The 26,619-nt window shown below is 61.2% G+C and overlaps 1 protein-coding gene across 3 annotated transcripts in view; it reads right to left on the bottom strand.

Annotated features, from left to right (window-relative positions):
• The window catches only part of CDH22 (cadherin 22), a 42,223-nt gene extending 16,144 nt beyond the window's left edge, over positions 1-26,079 (bottom strand). Inside the window, exons 1-7 of one of the 3 annotated variants that reach the window (XM_026721781.2) lie at positions 25,313-26,079; positions 14,903-15,197; positions 12,169-12,288; positions 7,332-7,499; positions 6,856-7,043; positions 6,388-6,641; positions 2,491-2,627 (exon numbers count right to left, since the gene is read on the bottom strand). In XM_026721781.2, the coding sequence (XP_026577566.1) occupies positions 2,491-2,627; positions 6,388-6,641; positions 6,856-7,043; positions 7,332-7,499; positions 12,169-12,288; positions 14,903-15,197; positions 25,313-25,516 (1,366 nt within the window). In that variant the 5' untranslated portion in view covers positions 25,517-26,079. The remainder of the gene's footprint in view (positions 1-2,490; positions 2,628-6,387; positions 6,642-6,855; positions 7,044-7,331; positions 7,500-12,168; positions 12,289-14,902; positions 15,198-25,312) is intronic. The other 2 variants (XM_087928769.1, XM_087928768.1) reach the window with 2 other exon arrangements.
• Positions 26,080-26,619: the final 540 nt, after the last annotated feature.

Raw genomic sequence — 26,619 nt, 5'->3', positions numbered from 1 at the left:
CCTGAGGGAAACGGATGGCGCAATACCAGAGCCCTTAATTTTAAGGGGATTTTAATACGTGTCTCAGATTTCAGAATACCGTTTTTTCAATAAATGGAGCTCTATGTCAGGAGAACTAAAGGGAAAAGAGCTCATGGATTGGTGTGGGGTTCCTTAAATAAGGAGATACTAAAAGGACAATAGCAAATAATTGCAACGAGAAATTAAAAAATGGAGCACAAAAAGGCATTGTGTCTGCACAAAAAGCTCAGAGAGGCCGAAAAGGACGTAGGCAGGCGATGGAGGCAAGGAATGATGAGTTAGCAAAGGATGCTGAGAATAACCGGAAAGGGCTTCTCGAAATGCAAGTCAGAGGAAGAAAGGAAAGTCCGGGCCTATCAGCAGCTGCTTTGCAAAGGTGGCCAGCAGGTAACGAAGGAAATGCTGACCTGCTCCTCTCCTGCCTCTGTGGCCCAACTCCCGGCTGAGCTTCTCCGGAAGAAACGGTGGGCCCACAGAGGGACGGGGATCCCCATCGACGGGGAAGGAGACCAGACCTCTTGGACCGGATAAGCAGCCGCCCCTCAGGCTGAAGGAAGAAGCAGCTGGGGGGGGGGAACCAGGAGGAGGCCCAGGAGGCCCCCATGGAATTACCTTAAAGACCGTGAATCAGTGTTAACAATGTGAGCCTCACCAAAGGGAGCGTGGCTTTGCCAGAAGCCCCCCGTGCCCCCCGTTCCCCCCCGGGGAGCCTGCCCTGATCCCTTTAGCGGGGAGCTGCCCGCACCAGGTAGCTGGAATGCCACTGGAGGTTTTTGTTTAGTTAGTTTAATTTCGTTTATTGCCATTGCACCTCGTACAACAACGAAATCAATCAAACAACACCTTCAGTGCACATCATGACCATGACCATGAAAATAAACACAAACACTCCACACACTGAACTGAAAGCTCCCGACACTGCAACAACCCTGCACTATACAGCGGAATTCAGCAGAGCTCCTGCCCTGGGATAGAAGCTGTTTTTCAGCCTATTTGTCCTTGTTTTTATTATCCTGTACCGTCTGCCGGAGGGTAGTAGTTCAAAAAAAGGGGGTGCCCAGGATGAGATGGATCTTTGAGGATGTTTTGAGCTTTCTTAAGGCAGCAGGAGCTCTAAGGCTCTTCCAAAGAGGGGAGAGGGCAACCCAGGATCCCCTGAGGGGCAATGATGTTAACCCTCTGGAGCGCTGTCCTATCTGCCCCTGTGCAATTGGCAAACCATACAGAGGTGCAGTGAGTTAAGATGCTCTCTCTGGTGCAGCGGTAGAAGGTCACCAGCAGTTTTCCACCCAGTTGTTGTTTCCTGGGAAGCCTCAGGTAGCCCAATCTCTGCTGGGCCCTTTCGACCAGGGCTGCAATGTGAGCCCCGCCCCCCAGGTCAGGTCCTCCTTTAGGGTAACCCCCAGAAACTTAAAACTGGCCACTTGCTCCCCTCGGTCTCCGTGGATAAGCCAGGGCTCAGTTGCTCAATTGTGCCTGGCTCTCTGCGATGCCACAGACCACAACACGCCAGCCCCCCCGGTCCTCCCCCGTGTCCCCTCTGGGTCAAGGCTGCAGGCCTCACACATCCCTCTTTCAACCACAGCCACCCGACGGAATATCCCATGATTACCCTAAACCCGGTTAAGTGCCGGCTGGATAGCCTGGTGGTTGAGGGGATGCATAGCCGGCTCAAAAGCCCCAGTCAAGCAGCCCCGTCGGCCAGAGCAGGGCGGGAAGCCCTGGAGTGGCAGCTGTCCGTTCCAGCGTATCAAGCACAGCAAGGACGGTTGACCGGGGGTGGGGTAAAGGCTGGCCAGAGAGTGAGGAGGGGGCCTCAGGGTCTCTGCCCTCCGGGGATGCACAGGAACTGGAGTCACCATGACAACCGCATTCACACAACAGGCTCTCCACACGCCGGACCGACCGTAACGGCCTTGCACAACTGGCTCCCTAGCAGCCCACTGACCCAACTGCACCCCAGAAGCCGCGGAAACCTGCCGTGGGAACGGAGCCCGTAACAGACAGCGGATCACCAGAGTTGGAAGGGACCTTGCAGGTCATCTAGTCCAATCCCCCACCCAAGCGGGAGACCCTACACCATTTCTGACAAATGGCAGTCCAGTCTTCCTGGAAGCCCCCAAAATAGGTGACTGGAGAAGCCCCTGGTGTCACCTGGGCAGCCTTGCCCCCCGAGCTCCTCTGGGCAGTCCCTGGGCCTCCGCAAGGCAATCTGCACCCACCCCAGAGACAGGCAAGCGAGGCCAGCTGGACACCGCTGGTAGCCCCAGGGCCGGTCCTTCCGGGAGGCTTCTTGCCCTCTGCCCCAAATCAAGGCGGTGCTGCTTGTCCCGAGGGCTCTCAGGCCCCTTTTTGTTCCTGGGCTGATAGAGCCCCTCTGCCCCACCCCCCACCCCCGGCTCAGCTGTCCCCTCAAGAAGGCCTCCCGTGCGACCACCCCCCCGCCCCCCAGCCCCCCAGCCAGCTCACCAGCCTCCATGGCCAAGACGGTGATGTTGTACCAGCCAGCCGTCTCTCGATCCAAGCCCTGCCTGGTCAGGATGGCTCCAGTCTCGGGGTCGATACCAAAAATCTGCTCCGTGCCCTCAGGGGGCTCAAGGGCGTACCTGGGGCCCAGAAGACAGAGCAGCCGTGAGCTGCAGCTGGCCGGGCTGGGCAGGCAGAGAGACCTGCGCTCCGCTTGAGCGGCCTGGCACGGGCACACACCCAGCAGCAGTCTGGCACAGGGTGTGCCCGGGTCCTTCCATGAGCCCAGCTCATCAGCCCCCCCACCCCCACCCCCCGCTGTGCCATGCCCTTCCTCCCCTCGGGAAGGCGCGAGTGGGGCTGCCAGGGCCATGGCCAGAAAGCTCTCCCTTCCAGGTGGCACGCAGCCCGGCCAGGCCAGGCCAGGCCAGGGAAGAGAGAGAGGCCGTTTCTGTCACCCCTGACCCCCCCGGCCACAGGTCTCCTCCCCGACCCCCAACCCACGTGCACAGAAGGAGCTCAACCCAAAGGGCAGCAACCGCTGCCCTCCCAGAGACAGGTGGGGGAGGGTCAGCCCGGGCGGTAGCAGGAGAGCAGGACAGGCAGGCAGGCTGCAATTTGGGGCCAGGGTCTCTTCTTGGCTTCATTGCTTCTGCTGAGCAAGAGCCAATGGCTGGGCTGCCAAGACTTCATCAGATGAAGGTCAGCATGGTGGGATGAGCTGCATTCCCCCCCCCTGACCCCCCCGACCAGAGCTCCAGCTGGCACTGCCGGCTCTTTCCATGCCCACCCCAGCCTGGTAGCCCCCGGCGGGCAGGGAGGCTGCGCCTGTCAGGCTCTTTGCCAAAGTGCCACTGCCATAAAGTTAATGGCCCGGAGGAAGGAGTGGCAGGGCACTCGTCAAATCTGCAGACCTGACAGCCCGGAGGGGGCACCGGGGAGAAGGGCTCCTCCAGGAGACCTTGAGCGGGAGAGACGCCAGAGGAGAGGAGGCGGGAGGCCTGGGGGGCGGCCGGCAGGAGGGCCAGAGCGCAAGGCTTGCTCTGCCCACAGCCCTGGCAATGGGACACCATGCCAGTCCAGCTCACCCTGAGGGCAGCAACCTCCTGGGAAGCCCAGCCTCTCCGTGTCCATAGCACGAGGGCTCCTGTGACCGACGGACGGACGGATGGACGGAGATCGTGAATCCCTCAGGCAGAAATCCACTGCCCTCCCACTGCCTTTCTGAAGGAGGCAGCAAAGGCCTTCCCGAACGCCCCCCCCCCACACACACACACCCCGGAGAGGTGCGGGGCAGGTGGGCGGGCGAGGGGGCTGCCGGGGAGGGCCGGGGCAGAGGGCTCCTGAAAGCCGTGGGCCCAGGGCCGCTGGCCTGCCTGCGGGGGTCTGGCCAAAGGGCCACCATATCACCCAGGCCGGCTGCCCCCTCCCCGGCTCCCTGCAGAAGCCCCACCCACTCTCCCGCGTCCAGGCCATCAGGTCCGGCAGAAGAAGAGGCGGGGGACGGGTCCTGCCTCTTACGGAGCTCCTCGGCCAGCCCGGGGGGGGGGGATAGGAGGGGGCCTCTCCTGCCCACCCTTGGGAACCTCCCGGCCCCGGAGGCTCAGTCGGCCCGGGCCGGTCTGCCTCCCGAGGGCTCTGCCGGGGGCTCCGGTCAGCGCTTGGAGCGCACTGGAGGGCTGGACGCAAGGTTGGCCTTCTGCGCCCGCTGATGCCGGGGGGAGGGGCAAACTCAATTCCACTGAGGGCCCCGTCAGTTTTGGGTCTGGCCTTGGAGGGCCGGGGGCGTGGCCAGGGTGGGCGTGGCATGGTTTTATAAAGCTACAAAAACAGGGAGGCTCCATTTCTGTGGTTTCTTTCTTTTTTTTTTAAATACTTACTTGATCCCCTTATGGGAGGGAGAGACCAGATCTAGAAAGTGACTCCGGAGGAAGACCAGAGAGCTACAACGTGGTCTCCACAGGCTGCAGGAGCAGAATCCTGCGAGCCTGAAAGGCAAAATATTTCACGTTTCCTCCCTTTTAGAACTTCGGAGGCCAAAGGGGGGGGGGGAGTTGCCCTCCCCCCGCCCTCCCCCCGTCTGGCTGGCAGAGGCTCCAGGGCGGATCCTTTGCTCCTTCCAGACCAGCCCCGCAGGCCAGATCTAAGCACCCGCAGTTGGCCCTCGAGGTTGACCCCCCTGCATTGTGCTTTCAATTCGGCTTTAATCTGGTTTTAAAGGGGGTGTTGTTTTTTACTGATATTTGTGCAGGTTTCTTGGCCTCGTTGCTTGCTTGGCTGCTTAATGACATGAGCTGCCCAGAGCCACAACAGATAAATGACTATATAAATACCGAATGTCACCACTCTGGACAATCCCCACTGGGCTTCCCAGAAGCAAATGCTGAGCACATTCCTGCTCTGCCCTTGGCTGGCATTCTGCCCTCCTGTGCCACCCCCCCACCCCCCACAGCAAATGCCAGGCCGGCATCAGCCTCGAAAGCGAAGGCGCCTCTTCTTTTCCCAGTTGCTTCCTGAAATGGCTTTTTAACCAGCCTGTTGACTTTCCACTCCGCCAGACCCTTCCCGACCTGCCGTAAATATTTCAGGCGCCCTTTTGTCATTCGGAGCCTGAATAAGTGCCAAGAGGCCTCCCCGCCTTATCTCCAGACAGGGAGGGAAAGGTTTGTGAGCCAACCTGAGGTGGCACAAAAATCGAATGAAGGAATGGATAAATAAATAAATAAATAAATAAATAAATAAATAAATAAATAAAATGTGACAACCCTTGGCCATCTTTGTGGGAGGTGGGGCTGGGCTCCTTGATTTTGCTGAGCTTAGAAACCCCCACACACACACCCCCAGCACACCCTCCCTACTCTGGGCTCAGAGCTGCCGGCTGGCCCCTTGTGCTGGCCAGAGGTGGCTGTCAGTGGGACTGGCCGTGGGAGTCGGAGGCCCCCTGACCTGGGAAGAGGGGCAAGATTCAGATAACACAGGAGACCTTCCAGGCGACAGGAGACCTGGCTTCTCTGGCCGGCCGGCCTCGCAAGGCGGGTGCCAGGGGTGCCTCTTTTCAGCCTATTCACACCATTGTGTGTCCCCCGCACCAGTCCTGCCCCTTCAGGAGCCCCCATCCTGAGGGTCTGGATGGCCACGGACGCCACCCCACACCGGGCATGGTCCCTTGCGGCCGCTGCGCACACTGTGGAGAGGATCCCCCCTCCTGTCCACACTTCCCGCCTTGTCAACAGGGGAGGGGCTTCCCAGCATCTGCTGTCCCCTCTCAAGACCACCCTCCGGGGGCTTCTCTGATGTGGGGCTTCCCGGGGTTGGGGTCTCTGGGTGTCTGGGGGGGGGGGGCTGCTGGCTGAACCCATCGGAAACCTCCACACAGCTTCCCCCTTTGTTTGGCCTCACTTGACGCACAAGGCCACACCCGGCGTAGGGAGCCTGGACCCCTCCCCCATCCACCCTGGACTGTGACCGAGTGGCCCATTTCCCTCTATGGCCCTTTCGGGGGGGGGGGGAACTGGACCAAGCGGAGGAGCCAGGCCAGCCCTTCTCCGGAGGGTAGGCTGCCCTGGGGCTTCTGCCGGCTGGCCTGGGGAACCCAGAGCGGGGCGGAGCCCATTAAACGGCTGAATGGGTGTTGGGGGGCTTATTATTTTATGATCGTTCCTTTTGATGATGATTCTTGTTCTTTCTTTTGCATTGGGCCTTGAGGTCCTTGGGAGTCGCCCCCTGCGACTGGGGGGAGGGGGGGCACGTATATGCTTTCTTCTAAATACATACATGGAAGTGGGGGGGGCAGCTCTGCTCCGTCTGTCCAAGCCCTTCCCCAGACCCGTGTCCGGCACAGGGGCCGGCCCTCTTCACTCCCCCAGCCCTCCCCCGGGGGCAGGAAATGACGGGACTTACCGGACGGGTCTGCTGGCCGCATCGGGGTCCACCGCGGAGACCACCCCCACCAGGGAGCCCACCAGCGCATCCTCCTGCACTTCCAGGGGGCCGCCGGGAGGCCGGAACTCAGGGGGCTCGTCCGCGTCAAGCACAGAGACCAGCACCAGGGTCTGGTCCCGGAAGGTGTCCAGGCCCATAAAGCGGGGCTCCGCAAACTTATTCAGGGCCTCCAGGACCACAGTGTGCACCGCCTGGGCCTCGAAGTCCAGAGGCTGAAAGGAGGAGGGAGGGGGGTCACTCTGCCCTCCTATCGCCTCAACCCCCCACCCCCTGGCATTGGGAAGGGGCCCCACGCGGGGCGGGGGGTGTCTGTCTCTCCCATAGGCCCCTCCCCAGAGGGTTCACGCACCATGGCTGTGGGGACAGGTGCTCCTACCTCCCTGGGGGTGGGGGGGTGAGGCTTCCGGTCCCGAGTTCGGGGCTCACCTGCTGCAGGGAGATCAGGGCTTCCTGGGTGTTGCTGTCGGTGGCCACCAGGAAGGGCCCCAGGGCCCCCTCCTCCTTCATCTGGTAGGCCATGTCTGTGTTCTCCCCGACGTCGGCGTCCTCCGCCCTCACTCGCCCGACCAGCGTGCCCACCGGTGCCGTTTCCACCATGCTGAACTGGTACATCTCTGGGGGGGGGGCAGGGGGGGCAAGAGAACAGAAGAGCTGAACCCTGATGAAGGGGAGGGGGCTCCTGCCTGTCTTGCTCCTTCGTGGCAGGAGATCAGGGCCTGCAGAGACCGCCCCCCCGGCCACCATTCAAGACTCCCCAGGACCCCCCCCTCGAGCTGCGCAGGGGTGCAGGTGACCAGGTGCTGTGGCCGGGGGGGTCCTGGGCAGCAGCGGCCCCCCCTCCCCCCCCTCCCCCGGAGCGCAGCTCTGCCGTGGTCACCCCCCTCCCCCGGCTGAAGCCTTACTCTGGGGGAAGCGAGGGGGGTTGTCGTTGACGTCAGTGATGACGATGGTGACGGTCGTGGAGCCTGAGAGGCCCCCCAGCTGCCCCGCCATATCCGTGGCCCGGACCACCACCTCATAGCGGTCCTGGGTCTCCCGGTCCAGGTTGGCCACAGCCGTCCGGATCACACCTGCAGGAGGCCAACAGGTCTGTGAGGGGAGGGCGCCCCCCAATTGCGGGCCCCCTTTCTGGCTGCCCCCTCCCTTCCCAGAAATCCCACCTGGCGCACAAGAGCTCCGTACAGCCACGGGGGGAGGGGGAGCGGGAGCCTCCCTCAGAAGGGTGGGGGTGGGGGAGGGGCATGAGCCCAAGGGGTGGGGGGGCTTCCTGGAGGCCCCTTTCCTGGCCATCGTCTGCTTGGGGTCCCTGCAGGGCCCCCTCAGCTGCCCAGAGCTCTGCCCGTGAGGAGGGCCAACCTGGCGGTCTCCTTTGGAGGGGGCCCGGAGCCAGGCGGGAGGCGAGGGGAGCCCACTCCTCTCCTCTGAACGGCCACAGCAGGAATTAGGGAGGAAAGGAAGGGAAGGGAAAAAGCAGGAAAGGGGGGGGGGTCAGCCACTGGGGCCCTGCACCCCCAACTGGGCGGGGTTCCTTTGGGGGCTGCTGCCCTGCGCAAATGGTGCGGGAGTAAAGGGAGGGGCTGATGAGTGCGGGGTCTTGGGAGGCGAGTCTGTTCTTGCAGCCCACCAACCGGCGGGACCCCTTTAACCGGGGGCTCACCACCTCCGTCCAAGAGGGAGGAGGGTCTCACCAGCGGCAGCAAAACATTTGCCTTGATCTTGCAACGGGGAACCAAATCAAGGCAGGAAAATGCCCCCTCCCCCGGGACCAGAGATTTGGGGTTTCTGGTCACAACAAGCCGGGAAGGTTTCTCAGCTCCTCTGAACAGCTGCGCTGAAGAAGAGAGTGCCGGGCGCTGGGACAAAGGCAGCGGCCCTTCTGGAGCAGGCAGGGAGGACCGGGGCCTCGGGGTGACCTTCCTGCGACACGCTGGACCCCAAAGCAAGATCTACCGGGGTAGCCTGGCTCCTAGGCTGAACTCCTTGGAGCCCAGCCTGCAGGGGAGGACGGTGGCCTCCCCTGGCTGCCCAGCCTGCCCGCCTAGCCCTGGGGCCCCACAGGCCCTGAGGGGCCCCACAGCCGAGGGACCCAGCTGCCTTGCTGCAGCCCAAAGAGGGCCAGGCCGGAGGGGCCAAGAGCCGCCTTTTCCTCAGGCCAGAGGAAGGGCCCTCCGCATGGACGCCACGGCCAGAGAGGCCCAGTGGGGGGGGCTTCCAGGCTCTGCCCCTGAGGGCCAAAGGGCACCGCGGGGCCCAGACCCAGAAGAGAGGCAGGCAGGCAGAGTGGGGGGGGGTGGGGGTCTCCAGGGCACAGGGAGCCCTCCAGCCTGGAACTCAGCAGGCCCACCTGGAGTTGCCTCCTCCTGTCCTCCTGGCCCCGGGAGCTGCCCCCCCTTTCATCGGTTCACTCATTGGTTAAACGTATTTCCACCCCCCTGCAGTCCAAGAACACGCCTGGCGGCTTGCACAGGGCAGGAAACATGGCCAAAACACCCGCGATCAATCAATAAATAAAAGCAACTCTAAGGGCCGTAAGAATAGAAACTGTCGAATAGGCAACTTAGAGCACGCATCGAATGCGGCAGAGCGAAGGCGGCCACCTTTGACACTCCGGCTTCTCCAGTCGCTGCTGAGCCAGGTGGAGAAGGCGGGGGAGGGGGGAATGCGGGTGGGGGGCCCGGCCCTCCTGTGGCCCCCAGGCCCCTCCAGCAAAGGCCTGCAGGACCTGGGCTGGCCTGGCTGCCTTCCCAGCAGCCACAGCCGGGAAGAATCTCAACCGCCTCAAAGCCCCCCCTCCCCCCCCTTCTGGGTGGGCGGAAGGGTTTAAATTAAGTAAGATGCGGAGGAGGAAAAGGGGAGAGCAGCCTTGGCTAGAACGGGCGCTGCCTGGAGTCCCTGCAAGAGGAAGGGAGGGAAAGGACGGAGGGACGCCCCAGGCAGAGACCATCCCCGCTGCAGGGTCCCTGGGCTGGGGGAGGCCTGGAGCCGCCGTGGGGGCTCCTCCACCGGCAGCTCAGAGCGCTGCCTGGGGCTGGGGGAGCCAGGGACCGAGCAGCGCACAGAAGCCCCTGGGGGCAGCCAGTGTGTAGATGCAACCTGGTGCAGGGGGGCTCCAGGGCCAGACGGGGGCCGGGCAACACCCTCCTGCACCTGGGCTGGGAGGAGACTGAAGCCAAAGTGGTCCCATCATTAGCGAATTGCCTCCAACTTATGACCTAGAGAATTGGGAGCTTGCAAGTGTGGGGGGAGGGGAGGGCTGGAGGCTGTCTCGGGGTGCCCTCCTCCTCCCTCTCAAGACAAGACGAGGCACAAGCCCCCACACACCTGGGCCTGGCACGGCCCCCTTCAGCAAGGACCAATTGCCTGGCGCCGCCTGGCCATAACCACTTCAGCCCGGTGCCCCTGCGGCAGCTGACCCACCGCAGGTGTTCATGCTCGGCTGGCCCCCCACCACTGGCCCTCCCTCCCCCGCCCTGGTGGGAGTGGCGTCCCCCCTGCTCAGCCTGGTCCGGAAGGGTGCCAAGCCAAGGGGACGGTCGAGGAAGAGACGGCGTAGCCTGCAGCTGGAGGGTTGGGAGGCCCCGAAAGCCCCCCCGCCCCCCCCAAGTTCCGGAGTGGTGGGGGAGACAAACTTTCAGGCTCGCAAGACGGATGTCAGATGAGGGGATTCTGCCTTAGTTCCCCTGAACCGAATCCCGTCAATGTACAAGTCTAACTATCCTCCCGTCTCCGTCTCCAGCCCAAGAAGGGTCTCCACTGGGCCTGTGGCCCCGCCCACGAGGCACCTGCGGGCCTCTCTGCCTCTTCCCTGACCCCCCCTGGCCGCTCCTCTTTCCCCGGGCCCCGCCCGCAGGCCCTCCAGGAGCCTCTGGGAAGCAGGGCAGGCGGCGGAGGGGCACTGCCCAGGGCCGCTATGCACACGGGCGCCTCCCAAGTGGGCCCCCCCTCTCCTGCACTGGGGTGAGGGTGTCGCTGCCCTTTTGCTGGCCACGGCGCCCCGTGCAGCCCGGGTCCTCTTGGGCCTGCCTGGACGTGCAGGAGAAGAGAAACCAGGTCAAAGTCAAAGAGGAAAGATCCAAACAGCTCTCGTTATCATATATTACAAAAAATGAGTGTGCCAGATTTTATGGCTCCTTTTACAGCATTAATGATCACGACGGCTCCGCCAGTTAAGCTGCCGATCCGGGCAATTAAACTGTGAGCTCCAGGCCCAGGAAGGCTCGGCCCAGTGCATGCCGGGAGACGCTCTCGGCACCGGAACAGAGGGAGGGGACTGGGGGCCCAGGAGGGCCCGGCTCACTCAGGCACAGCCCCCCACTTGGCTGCTGGGCCAGGAAAGGGGAGGCTCCCCCCACACACACACGCACCCCCCGAGTGGGAGCCTGCAGGCAGGACCAGCCGGCCAGGAGTAGCAGCCCTCCCGCCTCACCTTGAGAAGGGGGGGGCAGGAAGGGCGGGGTCTCCAACCGGCTAGTGCCCCCCACACTCTCCCCTTGGCCTCCCATCCCTGGAGCAGTCAGCAAAATGGTCCCAGGGCTCTGCAGCTGCACCCACAGGCTTCCCACCGCCCGGGCATGGAAGGCCCACGCCTGGGGGAGGCCTTGGGAGGGGAAGGGCCATCCCAGAGCCTCGGCCCATTCAGGGGCGGGGAGAGTCCTGCTTCTCAGGACAGGCTGGGGAGAAGCTGGCCAAGCCCGTCGTCCAGCCCTCCTGCCTTCGCTGCTGGCTTGTCTCTCAACCGCCCCTGTCCCCCCCGCCCCCAGTCTCTGCGTCCAAAGCAGCCTTTTCCACCTGGGTCCGGCTGGGGGGGGGGCTGCCTGCTGGGCCGGGTCTCCCCAAATGGTTCCCAAGGGAAAGCAAGGACAGCCAAAGCCCAGGGGGCCCCACTTCAGGGCCCCTTCGGTGGGGCAGCGGCAGCTGAGAGCTCCCAGGCCTCAGGGGGTCTTTGCCTGGGAGGGAGGAGAAAGGCCCCCCATGGAAAGGGGGAGAGCCCAGGCCCAGAGGGGAGCCTCCGCTTCCCTTGTCCCCTTCCGGGTGCCAGCTGGCCACAGCTGCCCCACAGGACCCGAGGAAGTCTGGGCCCTTCTGGGCCCCCACCTGGGCTGTTCCCCTTAGGAGACAGAGAACACCCCCCCATTGTCCCCCCCACCTCACCTGACCCGTGTGGCTGCCCCCTCCCTCTGGCCTGGGGCGCCTCCCTCCACCTTCACACCTGGGAGGGGGGCTGCTGCTCCCGAGGGCTGAGGGGGCTGGGACTGGAGGGGGGTCCTGCCCCCCCCCACCCGAGCAGCCCCCTGGCTTGGATCCCGGCTGTTTTGAGGGGGGGCATCAGCTGCTCGGCTTCATCCCAGACAGATTTTTAGAGCCGCTTTATTAGCAGTTATTAAAGGACGGAGCGGCTTCCACTGTTCGCTCATTAAATATTAATAGAGCATTTATAAAGCAATCCTTAATTTAAAGTGTTACCTTTAATCAAAGGCCTGGTGCTAACCAGCCAACTCTGAGAAAGTGGGGGGCTGCCCGGCTGCCTTCCACACATAGCCCCCCCCCCCGGGCAAAGAGGTTCGGGGGGGGGGGATCTCGGAACCAGAACCAGCTGCTCCCAAGGGGGCCCGGTTGCAGAGCTGGCCAGGGGTCTGAACCACACACGCACACATCCAGGGTCCTGCCTGCTCTGCCCAGGGTGCCCGGAGCCCTCCCTGCCTGTCCTCCCGGGGGGCCCACGGGGCCACTGGCCCTTACCAGTCTTGCTGTCCACGGTGAAGTGCTGCTCCCCCTCCAGGACGCTGTAGGCCACCCGGGCGCTGGTCCCGTAGCTGGGGTCGTCTGCATCGGAGGCCAGGACCTGCAGCACCGAAGTCCCTGCAGGGAGCCAAGGAAGGCCGGCTGAAGGGCCCACGGGTGCAAGCCCGCCTCCCCCTCCCCTTGAAAGGCGGGGCGAAGGGACGATGGCCCTCCAGTCTGGCCCTTCACAGAGCCTGTGAAAGCAGCGGGCGGGTCAGCCAGTCCCCGAGATCTGACCTCCCGCCCCTTCTGGCCAACGGGGGACAAGACTGGGGCGGAAGAGGTTGGGGTTAGGGCCCCTGGGAGAGCACCCCGGAAGGGAAGTCAGAGGGTAGGACCGGATGAGGAGGACGGGACACACGGCCCATCGCAAGTGCAGAGCCCCCCCCCCCGGAAGAGGGCAGGGTACCCCTGAGAGGGCTCGCCTCGGGCATCCAGGAACCCACTGCTATGCCCAGCGTCGGGCCTGGGCTTCGTGGCAGTGCGCGTGAGAAGGATCCCGGGGTGCCAGGGGGCCACCAGCCAAGCAGGGGATGCGGAGGCCCAAAGGTCCAAGGCAACTGGGGGCTGCACGGGGGATGGTGCCCCCATCGTGCTGCTTGGGTTGGGTGAGACACCCATTTTGGGGCACACAGAGAGGCTGGAGCCGGTTCCCAGGAGAGGTGCCAGCAGGGCGAGGGAAAGCCGCTCTGGGGAGGGCCGGCTTGCCAAGGGGAAGCGCCTGCCCCATTCAGACCTGAGGTGAACCTGCAATGGGGGTGAAATGGGGGGCCCACCTGTGCCTCCTGCTCTGTGGTTTGCCCCCCCCCGCCCCCTCCCTGGGAAGCTGCTGGCCAGAGTTGTTAATCCAAGTGTGGTTGGACAGTGGAGTGAACTCCTGGGTGGGGCAGAAGGGCCCCCCGCCTCCTGCTCCATTTGGGGCTCCTCCCGTGCACCCCGGATTCTGCTCCCTGCAAACCCTGGCAATGCTCTGCCAAGGGGAGCGGCAGCAGTCCTAACCGGGGGGCTGGCCCTCCTCCCCACCCTGGTGGACGCTTGGGAAGCCAAGGAAGATGCTCGGGGCGGGGGGGGAGTTGATGTAGCTGCCTGGCGGGGGGGGCGCTGTTGCTAAGCCCCTCCACTCGCAGCCGTGGCCGCATCTCCCGTGGCCGTGGCTTGCTCAGAACCGGCGGCTGGTGCTGAAGGAAGAGGCTGCCCAAGGACGGCGCTGGGAGGGACTCCGCTGCTGCTGCTGCCGTTGCAGTTAGCAAGACCAAGAAAGGCAGGGAGATCGGAGCTGCCCCCGCCCCCCCTCACCTGGCTCCAGTCCTGCAAGCCCAGCTTGGCGCTTCCTGAGTCCCCCAGAGGCCGCCGGGCACAGCAGCCTCTCCCTTCGCAGGTGCCCCTTCCTTCCGCGCTGGCAAAGCTGCCCTGCCCACCGCCTCCCACCTGGCCCAGCCGCCGCTTCCTGGAGGGCCTGAACCCCTGGGGCCCTTTTCAAAGAAGGAAGCCTCCCCCGAGACCACCTGAATCCCCCACCCCACCCCTCAGAGGCCCGGGGGGGGCAGGAGCTCTGCCGAAAGCACCTGCTTGTGGGGCAGGAGGCTCAGCCCCCGGGGGGGCCCGGCAGCCCCTCCTCAAGGAGGAGGCCCAAAATGTGTCTTCATAGAAAACAAGGGGAGCCGGTGGACAAACCCTCCCCGGAAGGCACGGAGCAGGTCGAAGCCGTCCGCCCAGCGCAGCCCCGGCACGGAAGGTGGACCGACGGGCTAATGGCCAGGCGGGAGGCCCTCCTGCTGAACGCCCCGGCTGCCTCTCACCAGCTGCCCTTCCTGCCGTCGGCCACAGAGTCTGGCTGGGGCTCAGCTGGCTCCCCCTCTGGGTTTAGGCAAGAGAAGCCCCGAGCCCGTGTCAGGCCACGCCTGGCCCACCAATGAGAGGCGGGGCGCCTTCCCCAGAGCTGACTCGCAAGTTCCAAGGCGCTCCTGCTTTGCTTCCCATCCGGTCAGAGCTGAGGAAGCTCCTGGGATGAGAAGCAAAACCTCTTCAAAGACAAAAGCAGGAAGTGCAGTGGCCTCTTGGAGAAAAGGCTCCTTTGGGACCCCGCCCCCCGCCAAGGGCTGAGCTCCCTGGTGGACCAGCTGCTGGGCAGCTCAGCTTCCCCCCTCCAGTTGGGGCCCTCTTGGGAAGAGGCTCAGCCGGTGCACAGGGCAAGACTGAGGCCCAGAGGGCCTGGCCAGCCGACCAACCCTTGGCCCTTGGTTCAAAACCTTCCTGCCTCGGGTGACGCCACCGAGGCTGGTCAGCGGTCTGCTTCAGGCTCGCCAGACGCCCAGGCCCACCCAGGCCGTAGTGGCAGGGTCAGGATGAGCAGTGGGGCTGCCAAAGGCTATGCCGGATCCAGGCCGGGGGCAGAGCGCAGGGTCAGAGCGGGGTGGGCACCCGGTTAGCCCCATCGCCTGAGCAAAAGAAGCAAGAGGAACGGTGCCCAGGGCAGCCACGCCCGCAGCAGCAGAGGCCGGGGGAGGAACGGCTGCTGGGTGGGGGGCCCCAAGGAAAGTCAGCTTCACGCCGACCCTCTCCTCCCAGGGGCCGAAAGAGCAAACTGGGTGGGAGGAGCCCCGAGAGCCCCCTATGGCCAGCCGTGGGTGGGCCAGGAGACCGCTTGGCGGGCAGGCAGGGTCTTCCGCGGCCGGGCACCACCGGGACTCACCGATGGGGGAGAGCTCAGCCACACTCCCGATGTAGGGCCCCCCCGGGAACTGGGGCTCGCTGTCGTTGATGTCCTGCACCTTGATGACAAACTCCGACTCAGGCTCCAGCAGCTGGTTGGTCTGGCGGTCACGCGCCTGAGCCCGCAGCGTGTAGAAGGCTTTCTGCTCGCGATCCAGGCGCTCCATGGCATGAATGTCCCCCGTCAGCTCATCGATCAGGAAGATGGTGCCGGCACCTTCCCCGGAGATGGTGTACTTGATGGAGCCGTCGCCCTCGTCGGAGTCCGAGTGAATCTGGGGGAGACGGCGCAGGTCAGGCGCAGGGGGCTACTGAGCACAGTGCCTGCCCCCTCTGCAGCCTGGGAGAGGACGGGCACCCGCCCACCTCAGCCCTCACCCAGCACCGGCCATCAGGGCTTCCTGGCTGGAAGGGCCACCCAGTGCTTAAAAGAGGGACCCCGGAGAGCCCCCTCCTCTGGCCTCCGTGGCCAGGCACGACGGGCCTCCCTTCCCTTGAAGGCAGAGAGCGAGCCCTCGCCCTGCCCACCCCCTCTTGGGGAGGCACGCTGGGGCACGCGGGGGCTCCTTCCTGGCCTCCAAGGGCAAGTCCAGGCTTCCCATCAACGCCTGCTTGCATTGGTGCTGCAGGAAAAAAACCATTTGGGAGGCTTCACACTGACCCACCCGGTCCTCTCCTCCTGCTGTTCATTAGTTCGGTGGGGAGGGGGCCTGCCGGGCCTCCCCTCCGAGAAGAACCCCCAGGGCTCCCCTCTCGGCCTCCTGCCAAACATGCCTGAGCGGCCATGCGGAGGGAAGAGAAGCTGCTCTGCAGGAACAGCACCCCTGTCACCCAGCTGGGCTGCTGTGGCCTCTCCAGAGGCTCCCGGGGGACGCCTGAGCAATGCGCAGCACGTGGCCGTCCCCGTGGCCCTGCAGCCAAGTGCACACGGCTGGCTACCTCAGATCACCCCCTTTGGCAGAAATGGGGTTTAGGTCCTCCCTTCAGACAAGGGGGAGCCTCAACGCCCCCCCCTTAACCCTGCAAAGCGATCCCCGGGCATCGGACTGTGGGCCCCGGGTCCCCGGGTGGCCTCGGAGGAAGCCCTAACCCAGGCTGTGGCTCCGCCAGGCGGCTGAACCTGCAAGAGACCCCCCGAGAACGGTGGGAAAGTTCCTAAGGCCCCGGAGGCCAGAGGGCTGCCCAGCCTCCCCTGTAACCCAACCCGAGGCGGCCTTTGCCCCCGAGCCCTGGGATTGGGGTCCCACACTCTGGAGCTCCTCCGGGGCATTTCCTGGTCCCCGGCCACCCCGGCTGCCCTTCTCCGACCCGGCTGCCATTTCTGGGAGCCGGCATGGAAGGTTCGTCCTGGCCAGTGCGGAGCAGATCACGGCCTGAGATTTGGCCCCTCAACTTCTGGGATTCCAGCCTAAAAGAGGATGGATTTTTTCTGCCCCAGAAAGCGCCTCTCCTCACTCCCAATCAGCATACGGTCCGTTATGTCTCTTAGCCTCCAACCACGTCTGCATTGGATTCCTGAAGGAAAAACACTGCATGGGTCTCTGTAAAATTCCCCCTTGTGGCGTCCCGTCCATTTCTGTACCTATTTCTTTGCCTAAACGAAACCTTGGGAGGGCTTGAATTTCACCCACCTGTCTACAGATGCGGCCTGGGCCGGCTTCCCTGCACCCAAGTCCTTCACGGAAGGACGAAAACCCTTGTCTGCCCCACTCAAAACCTGGTCGATTTTTTTCGCAGAGGTTTCTGAGCCGGTTTCCACTTCTTAGGCCATCCAGCCCACGTGATTAGTTTGCTTCTCTGAAGGCCATGAAATAGTTTGTTCACACTTAAAGTTAATGGACCTACGTCTACACGGAGGGAAGTAAGCAATGGGGGTGCCACAAGGTCCCTCTTAGGCCCAGGACTCCTAAGTGACCCAGAGGAGGGAAGAGGTGGGGAACTCATCCAATTTGCAAGGGACACTCAGCTGGCAGGAACGGGCAGGGCCTCAGGATCCAAGGCTTCAACGCTGCGCCCGATCCAACAGAATGACCTTCAAAGTGGGGAAAAGCAGGCAGGGAACACCCAAGGTACCAGCAGAGACCACACGAAACCTGGGCCTGGGGACAAAACCCTAGGAAGAACGGTGGCAGGATAGGGGCTTGGTTTAGCGAAAAGAAGGTCTACGGGTGAATGATGGCAGCCTTCCAGGATTTGGGGGGCTGCCCCAGAGAAGAGGGGGGGGGTCCACCTCTTCCCCAAAGCCCCTGAAGGCAGGACAAGAAGCAACAGATGGAAGCCAATCCAGGAGAGGAGCAACCTGGAACGAAGGAGGAAGTTCCCGACAGCAAGAACAAGTAACCCGTGGAACTGCTTGCCACCGGAAGCTGTGTGGGCTCCTCACTGGGAGTTTTTAAGAAGAGACCGGACATGATATATACATGTTATAGACTCTCCTTCTTGGGCAGGGGGCTGGACTAGAAGACCTCCGAGGTCCCTTCCAGCTCTATTCGGATTGAAGCTGCAGAAATCAAGACACTCTGCACTCGGGGCCTTTCGCCCGTCTGCTCAGGAGGATGTTTGCCTAAAACCAACCAAAGATTTGTCCTGCTGACTTCAGACCACGATGACCCTTCGGCCTCCAAGGCACTGACAGGTCCATCCTCCATGCCAGACGAAGCAGCCTGGCTCCGGCCCCCTGCCCGGCTCTGCCATTCTGCCACTTGATCACAGAGGCCTCCCGGGGCCGGAAGGGACCAGGGAAGCCTGGCTGGTCAGAGATGCCGCCAGCAGAAGACGGGCGAGCCGGAGGAGCGGAGGGATTCCCCGATCCCGTTTCTATCAGTCCCGGCCTTGGATCCTGCCCTTCTCACACACACACACACACACACACACACACACACACACACACACACCAGCCCCTTCCCTCCTTCCCTCTGCCCGGCTGCGCCCCCTCCTCTCCTCCGAATGGCTCCCAGTGGGCTTTGGGTTGCCCGCTTCCCTCCCGCGTTCCAGGCTGCCGCCCCCGTCCTTCTGCCTGCGGAGCCTCCCCCGGCGGCGTCTCCTGCAGCTGGGCGAAGAGCCAGCGTCCGTTCCGGCTGCCCTCCTTTTTACTCCCAGAGGAGCCTCGCCGAGCTCAGGGCCCGTCCCGAGGGGGCTGCAGCTGCTCACGCTTATTCACGGCAGGCCCAGGGCGGCCCCCCGCTTGGAAAGGACACGTGAGGAGGGGGGGCATCCCGCTGGTGGCATTCTGCCTCTGTCCCGGGGGCGGTGTCACTTTTGTAGGCATCGCTCCCCCTCCCCAAGAGCCCCCTTTCCTCTGCTGTGTCTCCCAGGGCAGCCAAGGAAGTCAGAAGGGGAGACCCCGGCCAAGGAGCCGAAGGCCGCAAGGGGGCTGCTGAGAAAGGGTGGGAACCCGCCCCCCCAGAGCGGCCTAGGAGTCCAGAGCTGGACCCGACTCGGCCGGCCATGCACAGCCTCTTCGAGAGAGAGAGAGAGACCCCCCAACCCCCCAGGGAGGCGCTTCTGCCTCTCACCGTCCGGGACAGTCAAGCTAACTCCAAGGGGCTGCTGCAACCTGTCTCAATTGTGGCCGGTCCTCGTTTTTGTGGCCACGGAGAGCAGGCCCCGGCCACTATCCCTTTATGGACCCGGACCTGGCTACGGTTTCCCCTAGCAGGTCCCATCCGCAAGACCCTGGCGCCCCTGATGGGCTCTTGTGAATGTGGCCTAAGCCAGCCACACCCTTCGGGAAAGGGGAGCCTCTCCTAGTCCTAGTCAGGCCCATCCTGATTAGGGTCTGGGGTGTCCCTCCTTCCCAAGACCCCCACCCCGGTCAGTGCTGGCTGGCTGGCTGCTTCCTCCTTCCTCCCCCAGGCTGTGCCTCTCGGGGTGGGCAGAGGGCCCAGGAGCCGGACCAAGGACTCTGGAGTTCCTCCAGGCCTGGCGTTTCTGCACTGGGGAGGCCGGGGCGGGGGGGTGTCAGAGGGCGGAGCTCAGTTGGCACCCAGCACCAGGGACCTTGGCCCAGGGGCTGCCCCAAGCGTCCTCCTGCCCCAGATTGCAGCTCCTAGGGTCTCCTTGTCATCGTCCTCCCCCCTCTCTCTCACACACACACACTGTGTGTGTGTGAGAGAGAGAGAGAAAGGGAGAGGCAGAGAGAGAGAAAAGAGAGGGAGAGGTTAACTCCCTTTGACCTCCTGAACCAACTGGGAGGCGATGGGCACCTTGCAGGGGGCCTTAACTGGGAGGCTCCCGTGGGACCTGCGTCTGGAAAGGCTTCGCCCTCATTTCCTGCCCGCCGTTTTTGCTGGGACTCAGTTGCCCAAACGGGGAGCCTCCCATTCACTGGCTGGGGGAATATGAGGCCGTTTATGGGCCCTCCGCCTTCTTCTCAAGAGCCATTCCGGGGCCTGAAGCGGCTGCAGCAGCAGCCAGGACTTATGGCCAGTGGCCCTTTTCATGATCCCCTGGCTCCATTCGTCTCCCTGGGGACAGTTCACGCTTCTCTCTACTTTGGTGGGGAGGGGAAAGAAGCCCCCCTGGAGCGGGGCGAGGGCTGCCTTAGCCCAAATGCCCACCCAGCCCTTGCACAAAGAGCTGGTGCTGCCCAGCTGGTCAAATAGGACCTCACGCTGCTAGAATCTGAAGAGGAAGCTCAGCCCGACACACACACACACACACACACACACACACACCACCCCCACTCCTGCCTTCCCAGCAATGTGGGTGGCAGCTTCTTCCTGCAGAGCCACGAGGAATGAAGGCCACCGAGGCTTTGAATGGATTCAGGTCTCCTACACCAGATATGGGTATATCACACACTCACACACACACACACACACACACACACACACACACCCTCCCCGAGTGTTGTGGGAATTGGTTGGAGCAGTGGACTGGACGCTGCACAGAGAAGTGCGGGAGGCGGGAGAAGGAAGGGAGAGCCTTGGCCAGAGGTCTGTGGGGTGGCCGGAGGTGGGCAAATGCCTCCCCCAGTCCCCTCCCCGACCTCTCGAGCGCCCTTCCTCCACAAGAAAGGGCCCAAGGGACCAAGCTCATTCCTCCCTCCTGAGCCTCCTGTGGAAGACGGGGGGGGGGGGAGGATTAGGGGGCTACTTTGAGGGGTGGCAACATCTTAGCTCTCCGAGTCATAAGAAACAAATGCACCGCTTTGCTCCTCCTAGACTTCATTTGTCCAATTCTGGCTTTGCGCCTGAGGGAGGGCCCCAGAATCCACCAGCAGGGAAGATGGCCGGGGAAGGGCGGAAGGAAGGGCGAGGGCTTTTAGCACAGGGAGCTTCCTTCAGCCTCTGGAAGGAACTTGCACAGAATTGGGCAAAGGTGGGACTCAAATCAAGGGGACAGGAAGACTGACCTCAGGCGAACGGCAGGAGGAGGTTCTGGCCATCGGACCAGAGGGGCTCTTCCCTCCTCCTCCCTGGTGGCCTTCAAGGGTGGGCAGGAGGCCACTCGACTGGGAAAGCTCTCGCTCCACGCAGGAGGAGGCCCACCCGGGAGGCTCCCGGCCTGGGTTCTGAGGGCTCCGAGGGGGCTGTTTTTGGCCCCAACCGCTCAGGCGGAACAGGCAGGGGTAGCACCAGGGAAGGTCGTACCCGCTGCCCTTCTCTTTCTCCAGATGCCCACACTTGCACACTTTGGACACAGAATCACATAACATGTCCAGCAGGTCCGCTTATGTGGGATCTCACTTTCCATTTTTGAGGCCTGGCGATGTGGACGGGATTCTTACAATTGCCTGGCCTACCATGGGTTCCCTCGACCCTTTGCCAGTTTGGGCCTATTCAGGGGCCAATGGACACAGGAACAAGGAAAGCCATCTCAGCGGTGACGTTTTCCAGTCCCAAGAAGCCCCGTTGCACCCAGGGCCTCATGGCCATCCAGTTTTGGGGAGCCAGGCGGTAGGGCACAGCTGCAGGAGTCTTTGGGAGGAACTGATGTCCATCAAGGACCACTATATTGCTACAGAAATGCATGAAACCAGAGGCGAAAACCTCCCAGAACGCGTATGGGTCAATATAAAACAACAAAAGAATGACATGGCCATAAGTGTGTACTACAGGCCACCCAACCAAGCAGAAAAAATAGGTGTCCTTTTTGCTAACCAACTAACAAACATATGTAGGAAACACACTACAATAGCAATGGGGGACTTCAATTACCCTGATATCAATTGGAAGACTAATTCTGCACCAAGTGAGAAATCAAATAAGTTCCTTACCAACCTAGCTGATAACTTTGTTGTCCAAAAGGTAGAGGGTGAAACTAGAGGGACAGCCACACTGGACTTAATTCTTACAAACAGAGAAGAAGTGATAGGGGGAGTTGAAACTGCAGGAACCTTGGGTGAGAGTGACCATGTCATACTAGAATTCAACATTACACAAGCAACAGAACATAATGACACCAGAGTATTGGATTTCAAAAGAGCTGATTTCAATGAACTCAGAGAGAACTTGGGAGATTCCTTGGATGAAAATCCTAAAGGGGAAAACAACTCAAGAATCTTGGGAAACTCTGAAAAGTACGATTATAAAAGCCCAGACCAGCGCAATACCACTGAGAAAGAAAAACAAGAAACCCAAGAAGAAACCAGCATGGCTGCACAAAGATCTCTCTGGCAAATTGAAAGAAAAAAAGGACAAGTACAAAAAATGGAAAGAGGGGGACACAACTAAGGCAGAATATCAGCAAAGATGAAGTCAGGAAAGCAAAGGCTCAGAATGAACGAAGACTTGCAACAAAAAGATAATTAAAAAAGTTTCTTCCAACATATAAATAACAAAGAAAAAAAGAAACAGTCGGTCCACTAAAGAGAGAAGATGGCAAGGAAGTAACAGGCAACACAGAGAAAGCAGAATTGCTTAACTCATTCTTTGCATCCGTCTTCACGCAAAAAGAAACTATAGCTGAACCCACCAAAAACATAACTGTAAAAGACAGACCAGAAATAAAAGTTAAAATAAGCAAAAAAATAGTAAGAGAACACCTGTCTGATCTTGATGAACACAAATCCTGATGGATTACATCCCAGAGTTTTAAAGGAGCTGGCAGAGGTCATCTCAGAACCACTGCACCACATCTTTCAAAGGTCCTGGAGCACCGGAGAACTACCAGAGGACTGGAAAAGAGCTGATGTAGTTCCCATCTTCAAAAAAGGAGAAAAAAACAGACCCAGGAAACTATAGACCAATCAGCCTAACATCAATACCTGGGAAGATACTGGAAAAGATAATAAAAAACAGATCTGCCAACATCTAGAAACAAGTAAAGTAATAATTACCGGATTTGTTAAGAACAGATTATGCCAAACCAATCTTATTTCATTCTTCAACATAGTGACTAAATCAGTAGACCAGTGAAATACTGTGGACATAATATACTTAGACTTCAGCAAGGCATTCGACAAAGTAGACCACAACCTACTTCTTGGTAAGCTAGAAAAAAGTGGAAAAGAAAGCACCACCACCAGATGGACTCGCAACTGGCTGGCTAACCGTACTCAACGAGTCGTCCTTAATGGGTCTAAGTCTGCATGGAGGGAAGGAAGCAGTGGGGTGTCACAAGATTCCGTCTTAGGCCCAGGACTCTTCAGTATCTTCATTAATGACTTAGATGAAGGAATAGAAGGGGAACTTACCAAATTTGCAGATGATACTAAGCTGGTAGGAATAGCCAACACCCAAGAAGATAGGCTGAAGATCCAGATGGATCTTGACAGACTGGAACACTGGGCCATATCTAACAAAATGAAATTCAATGTAGAGAAAAGGAAAGTCCTACACTTAGGCAAGAAAAACCAAAAGGACACATATAGACTGGGGGAAACCAGGCTTAAGAGCAGGGGCTGCCACAGAGAGGAGGGCGGTCAAGCTATTTTCTAAAGCTCCTGTAGGCCAGACAAGGAATAATGGATGGAAACTGACCAAGGAGAGATTCAACCTGGAAACAAGGAGAAACTTTCTGACAGGGAGAACAATCAACCAATGGAACAGAAGTTGCCCTCAGAAGTTGTGGGAGCGCCATCAGTGGAGACTTTCAAGTAGAAATTGGACTGCCATTGGTCAGAAATGGTCTAGGGTCCCCTCCTTGGGCGGGGGGTTGGACTAGGTGACCTACAAGGTCCCTTCCAACTCTGATTAACTGTATTTATCTGTATTAGTAACTGTGGGAGGGGGATCTTGGAGTCTTAGTGGACAACCAGCTAAGTAGGAGCCAGCCGTGTGCAGTGGCAGCCCCAAAAGCCAATGCAGTCTTCAGTTGCATTAACAGAGGGATACAACCAAGATCAAGGGAGGTACTAATATATAAACCCTTAGTAAGGCCACACCTAGAATCCTGCATCCAGTTTTGGTCACCACATTATAAAAAAGACGTTGAGACTCTGGAAAGAGGGCCGAGAAGAGCAACCAGGATGAGGGGATGGAGGCTTGAACATAGGATGAACGGTTGCAGGAACTGGGCCTGGCTAGTCCAGGGAAGAGAAGGACCGGGGGAGATAGGAGAGCAGCCCTCCGATACTTGAGGGGCTGCCTCAAGGCACCTTTGAAGACCAGACAAGGAACAGTGGACGGAAACTGATCTAAGGAGAGATTCAGCCTGGAAATAAGGAGAAGCTTTCGGACAGGGAGAGCCATCCACCCGTGGAACAGAAGTTGCCTTCAGAAGCGGTGGGAGCTTCATCCCTGGGGGCTTCCAAGAAGAGGCTGGACTCCCATCTCTGTCAGAAATGGAGTAGGGTCTCCTGCCTGGTGGGGAGGGGGGTTGGACTAGATGATCTCCACGGTCCCTTGCAACTCTGTTAATCTCTAAGGCTGAGGCCCAGTTTAGGGAGCTCAGCCTCCCTGGGGGTGCTGATGGATCCCCCCCTGCAGGGAAGGTGGAGGCCAACCCTCCAGCCTCCTCCGAGGTCTTTGAGGGAGAAGGGGCCCTTGGGAGGTGCCTTGCGGGAGGGACCTTCAGCCCCTGTCACTCTCGCCTCAGGGGTCGGCTGAGTGGTATTATGGGATGCCCCAAGGAAGGACTGTCGCCCCCTGCAAAGCCACGCAGAGCTGCCCAAACGGCAAAGGCTTCTCTCTGCAGAGGCAGCCGGAGTCTCTTCAGGGAAGGCGGAGAGGGGCCCACCTGCCTTGGCCCTGCCGCCCCGCCCTTCCGCACGCAGACCTTGGCGCGACTGCTGGGCAGCACAGAAACCCCGCTCAGGCCTGCCGGGGGAAGGGATCCCTGCGGGCCCTGCAGAGCAGGCCAAGGGAGGAAGCGCCTGATCCTGCAAGAGAGGAAGATCGGCCGCTTGGCCAAACAAAACCTCAAGGATCCGCCCGCTTCCTTCTCCCCGACACTCTGCAGGGATCCTCCACTCGGAGGGCGGGAATAATGGGCCCCCGGTGTGCTGTGTGCTTCTCTCTCCTCTTCTAGGTCCACGGAGAGCTTTTGCACCCGGACAAACTCCATGGGTGTCCAGCCACCCTTGGCCAATAGAAAAGAGCGCCGTTCCCTTCCAATTCCCCAGGAGAGGCCGGGCCGGTCCTAAGCCGGAGCCTCCGTGGAACCCTGGGTTGGAAAAGGGCCGAGCTCCGACCACCCGGCGACCTCCCGGGGCCCACACCCCAATTTGAGAAGATTGGCACAGCGTGCCAAGGGTCGGCCACCTGGGATTCTGCCAGGCCGTTAACTATCTCTTTCTAATTAAATCAAAATTAAATTTGAGCAGAGGAGTGCTTTCGGAGAGATGATTAGACACTTTCCGAGATACGGAAGGACCCAGGGATGAAGAGAGAAAAGAAAGGATATAAAAGCTGCCCTGAATGAAAGGCCCTTTGGGGGCTGCTCCCACTCATAAAACCCAAGTTCATCCATTCCTTTTAAATGGTAGCAACTTAATTAAATCTGTTTTTCCCCTTTAATCCCCTTCTCTATCTAAAATAGATCTGCCCAACAAGCACAACTTTGTAACTCATGCTGACCCCATAATTCTACTTTAAAAACACAAAAATCCACTTCCGCCCTGCAGGGAAATGCCATCTCGGAAAGGGCTAGCGCGAATATCCAGATGTTATGAAAATGGTCTAGGGCCTCTTTGGTCAGCCGGTTTGGGGGGGGCAGAGGAGGAGACCCCCCCTGGCAGGGGAAAGGGCCACTCCTGTCCAGCCAGAGGGGCCCTTCCTGCGCTCTGCTCCCCGCTCCCCCCTTCTCCGCAGATGGGCTGTTTTGGGGGGGGGGGGCTGCAAGGGCAGACGGCCAGGTGGACAACTTTGGGGTTCTGTAGGAAACGAGGCGGTTGCTAAGCTACCTCCGGAGGCTGCCAAGGCCGGATCCTGCCCCAGGGAAGCTTGCCATGAGCACAGCCCCCGAACCCCCACCCCCGCAGAGTCCCTCTCCCCGCGGCCTTTACCTTCCCCACGTACAGCGGCTCTGTGCCCGTGTACTCCTCCACCACGAAGAACTGGTTCCAGACCCAGCCACGTTTCACCCGCCTGGTGCCGGGCAGAGCGCCATCCCCAGGCGCCCCCAGCAGACAGTCCGGGCCAAGGAGCAGGAGGAGGAGCAGGAGGAGCAGCAGCAGGAGCCCGCTTCCAGGGGGGCGATGGGGCACCATCACTGCAGAGTCCTGGCAGCAGGGAGGGGGCCCGCCGGCATCCTTGGGGGGCAAAGCGGAGCCACCGGCCAAGGCGGTCAGTCAGTCATCCATGGTAGGCAGGGCCGGCGATGGTCTGGAGCAGCTCTGTTTCTCAGGGTGACGAGCAGGGGGGCCTGGGACTCTCCCTTCCTCTGGGCAGGCCGGTGGGCATCGGGTGAGGCTGACGGGCGCAGAGGGGGGCCCCTTCCTTCTCTGGCTCAGAAGATCCTGGGAACAGGGCCCTGGGCGGCTACTCCCAAACCGGCCCAGCCTGGCCTCGAAGGGGCTGCGGGGGGGCGCACCGGTTTCTTGGCTCCGGCCACAGCTGGCTCCTTGCGGGCAGCTGGCGGGCGCAAAGCCCCATCAGAGCCACAGCCTGGCACGCCCAGCAGACTCGGCCCGGCTACAGCTGCTCCTGGCAGGGGTGGCACTGAGGCTCCATGGCTTCTGCTGGCCAGGCAGCTCCTAGGCAGCCAGCAGTAGCTGCCACCGTCTTCCTCGGGTCAGGAGGGCAGCGGGCAAGGGCATCCTCCGGGCACCTGGAAGAGACAGAGCACCCGTCACTGGGGAGGGGCAGGGGGCAACTCAAGCCAAGAGCACGAGGGGGCACCCCCTTTCCCCTCCGGCTTCTGGCCCCGGGGCTGCTCCTCGAAGGCCCAGCTCCAGCTCCTGTGCCTATGCGGGGGTGGGGGGGGGGGGTGGGCTGCGGAGGGGCTGCTTTCCGACCCAGGCAGGAAGCTGGAGCGATCCTCCCGGGCCCTCCCGGCCTTCCTCCTCCTCCTCCTCCTCCATTCCTGAGATAAAGCCCTCCGCCCACAAACTTCTGTGGCTGGTATGGGCTGCCCGAGAGTGGCGGGGGGAGGGGGCTGGGCGCCCTTGTGGCCGAGACCCAGAGGGAGGGGGCTGGGGGGAGACAGCAAGTGCCCAGCAAAGGGGTCAGTCGGCGGCTGCCTCCGGAGGGAGGGGCCTTCCCGGCCCTTGCCCAGGAGAAAAGCTCACTAGTCGGCTGTTGCCCAGGGATGCAGGAGGGAGGAATCGGTGCCGTTTCCTGATAGGCACTTCAAAGATAATTTCCTAGCTTT

This window comes from Pseudonaja textilis, chromosome 3, assembly GCF_049901715.1.
Source record: "Pseudonaja textilis isolate UNSWEBS1 chromosome 3, rPseTex1.2, whole genome shotgun sequence".
Classification (NCBI taxonomy): domain Eukaryota; kingdom Metazoa; phylum Chordata; class Lepidosauria; order Squamata; family Elapidae; genus Pseudonaja; species Pseudonaja textilis.
The sequence above is the reverse complement of the archived record's forward strand: the minus strand, read 5'-3'. Positions and strand labels throughout refer to the sequence as shown.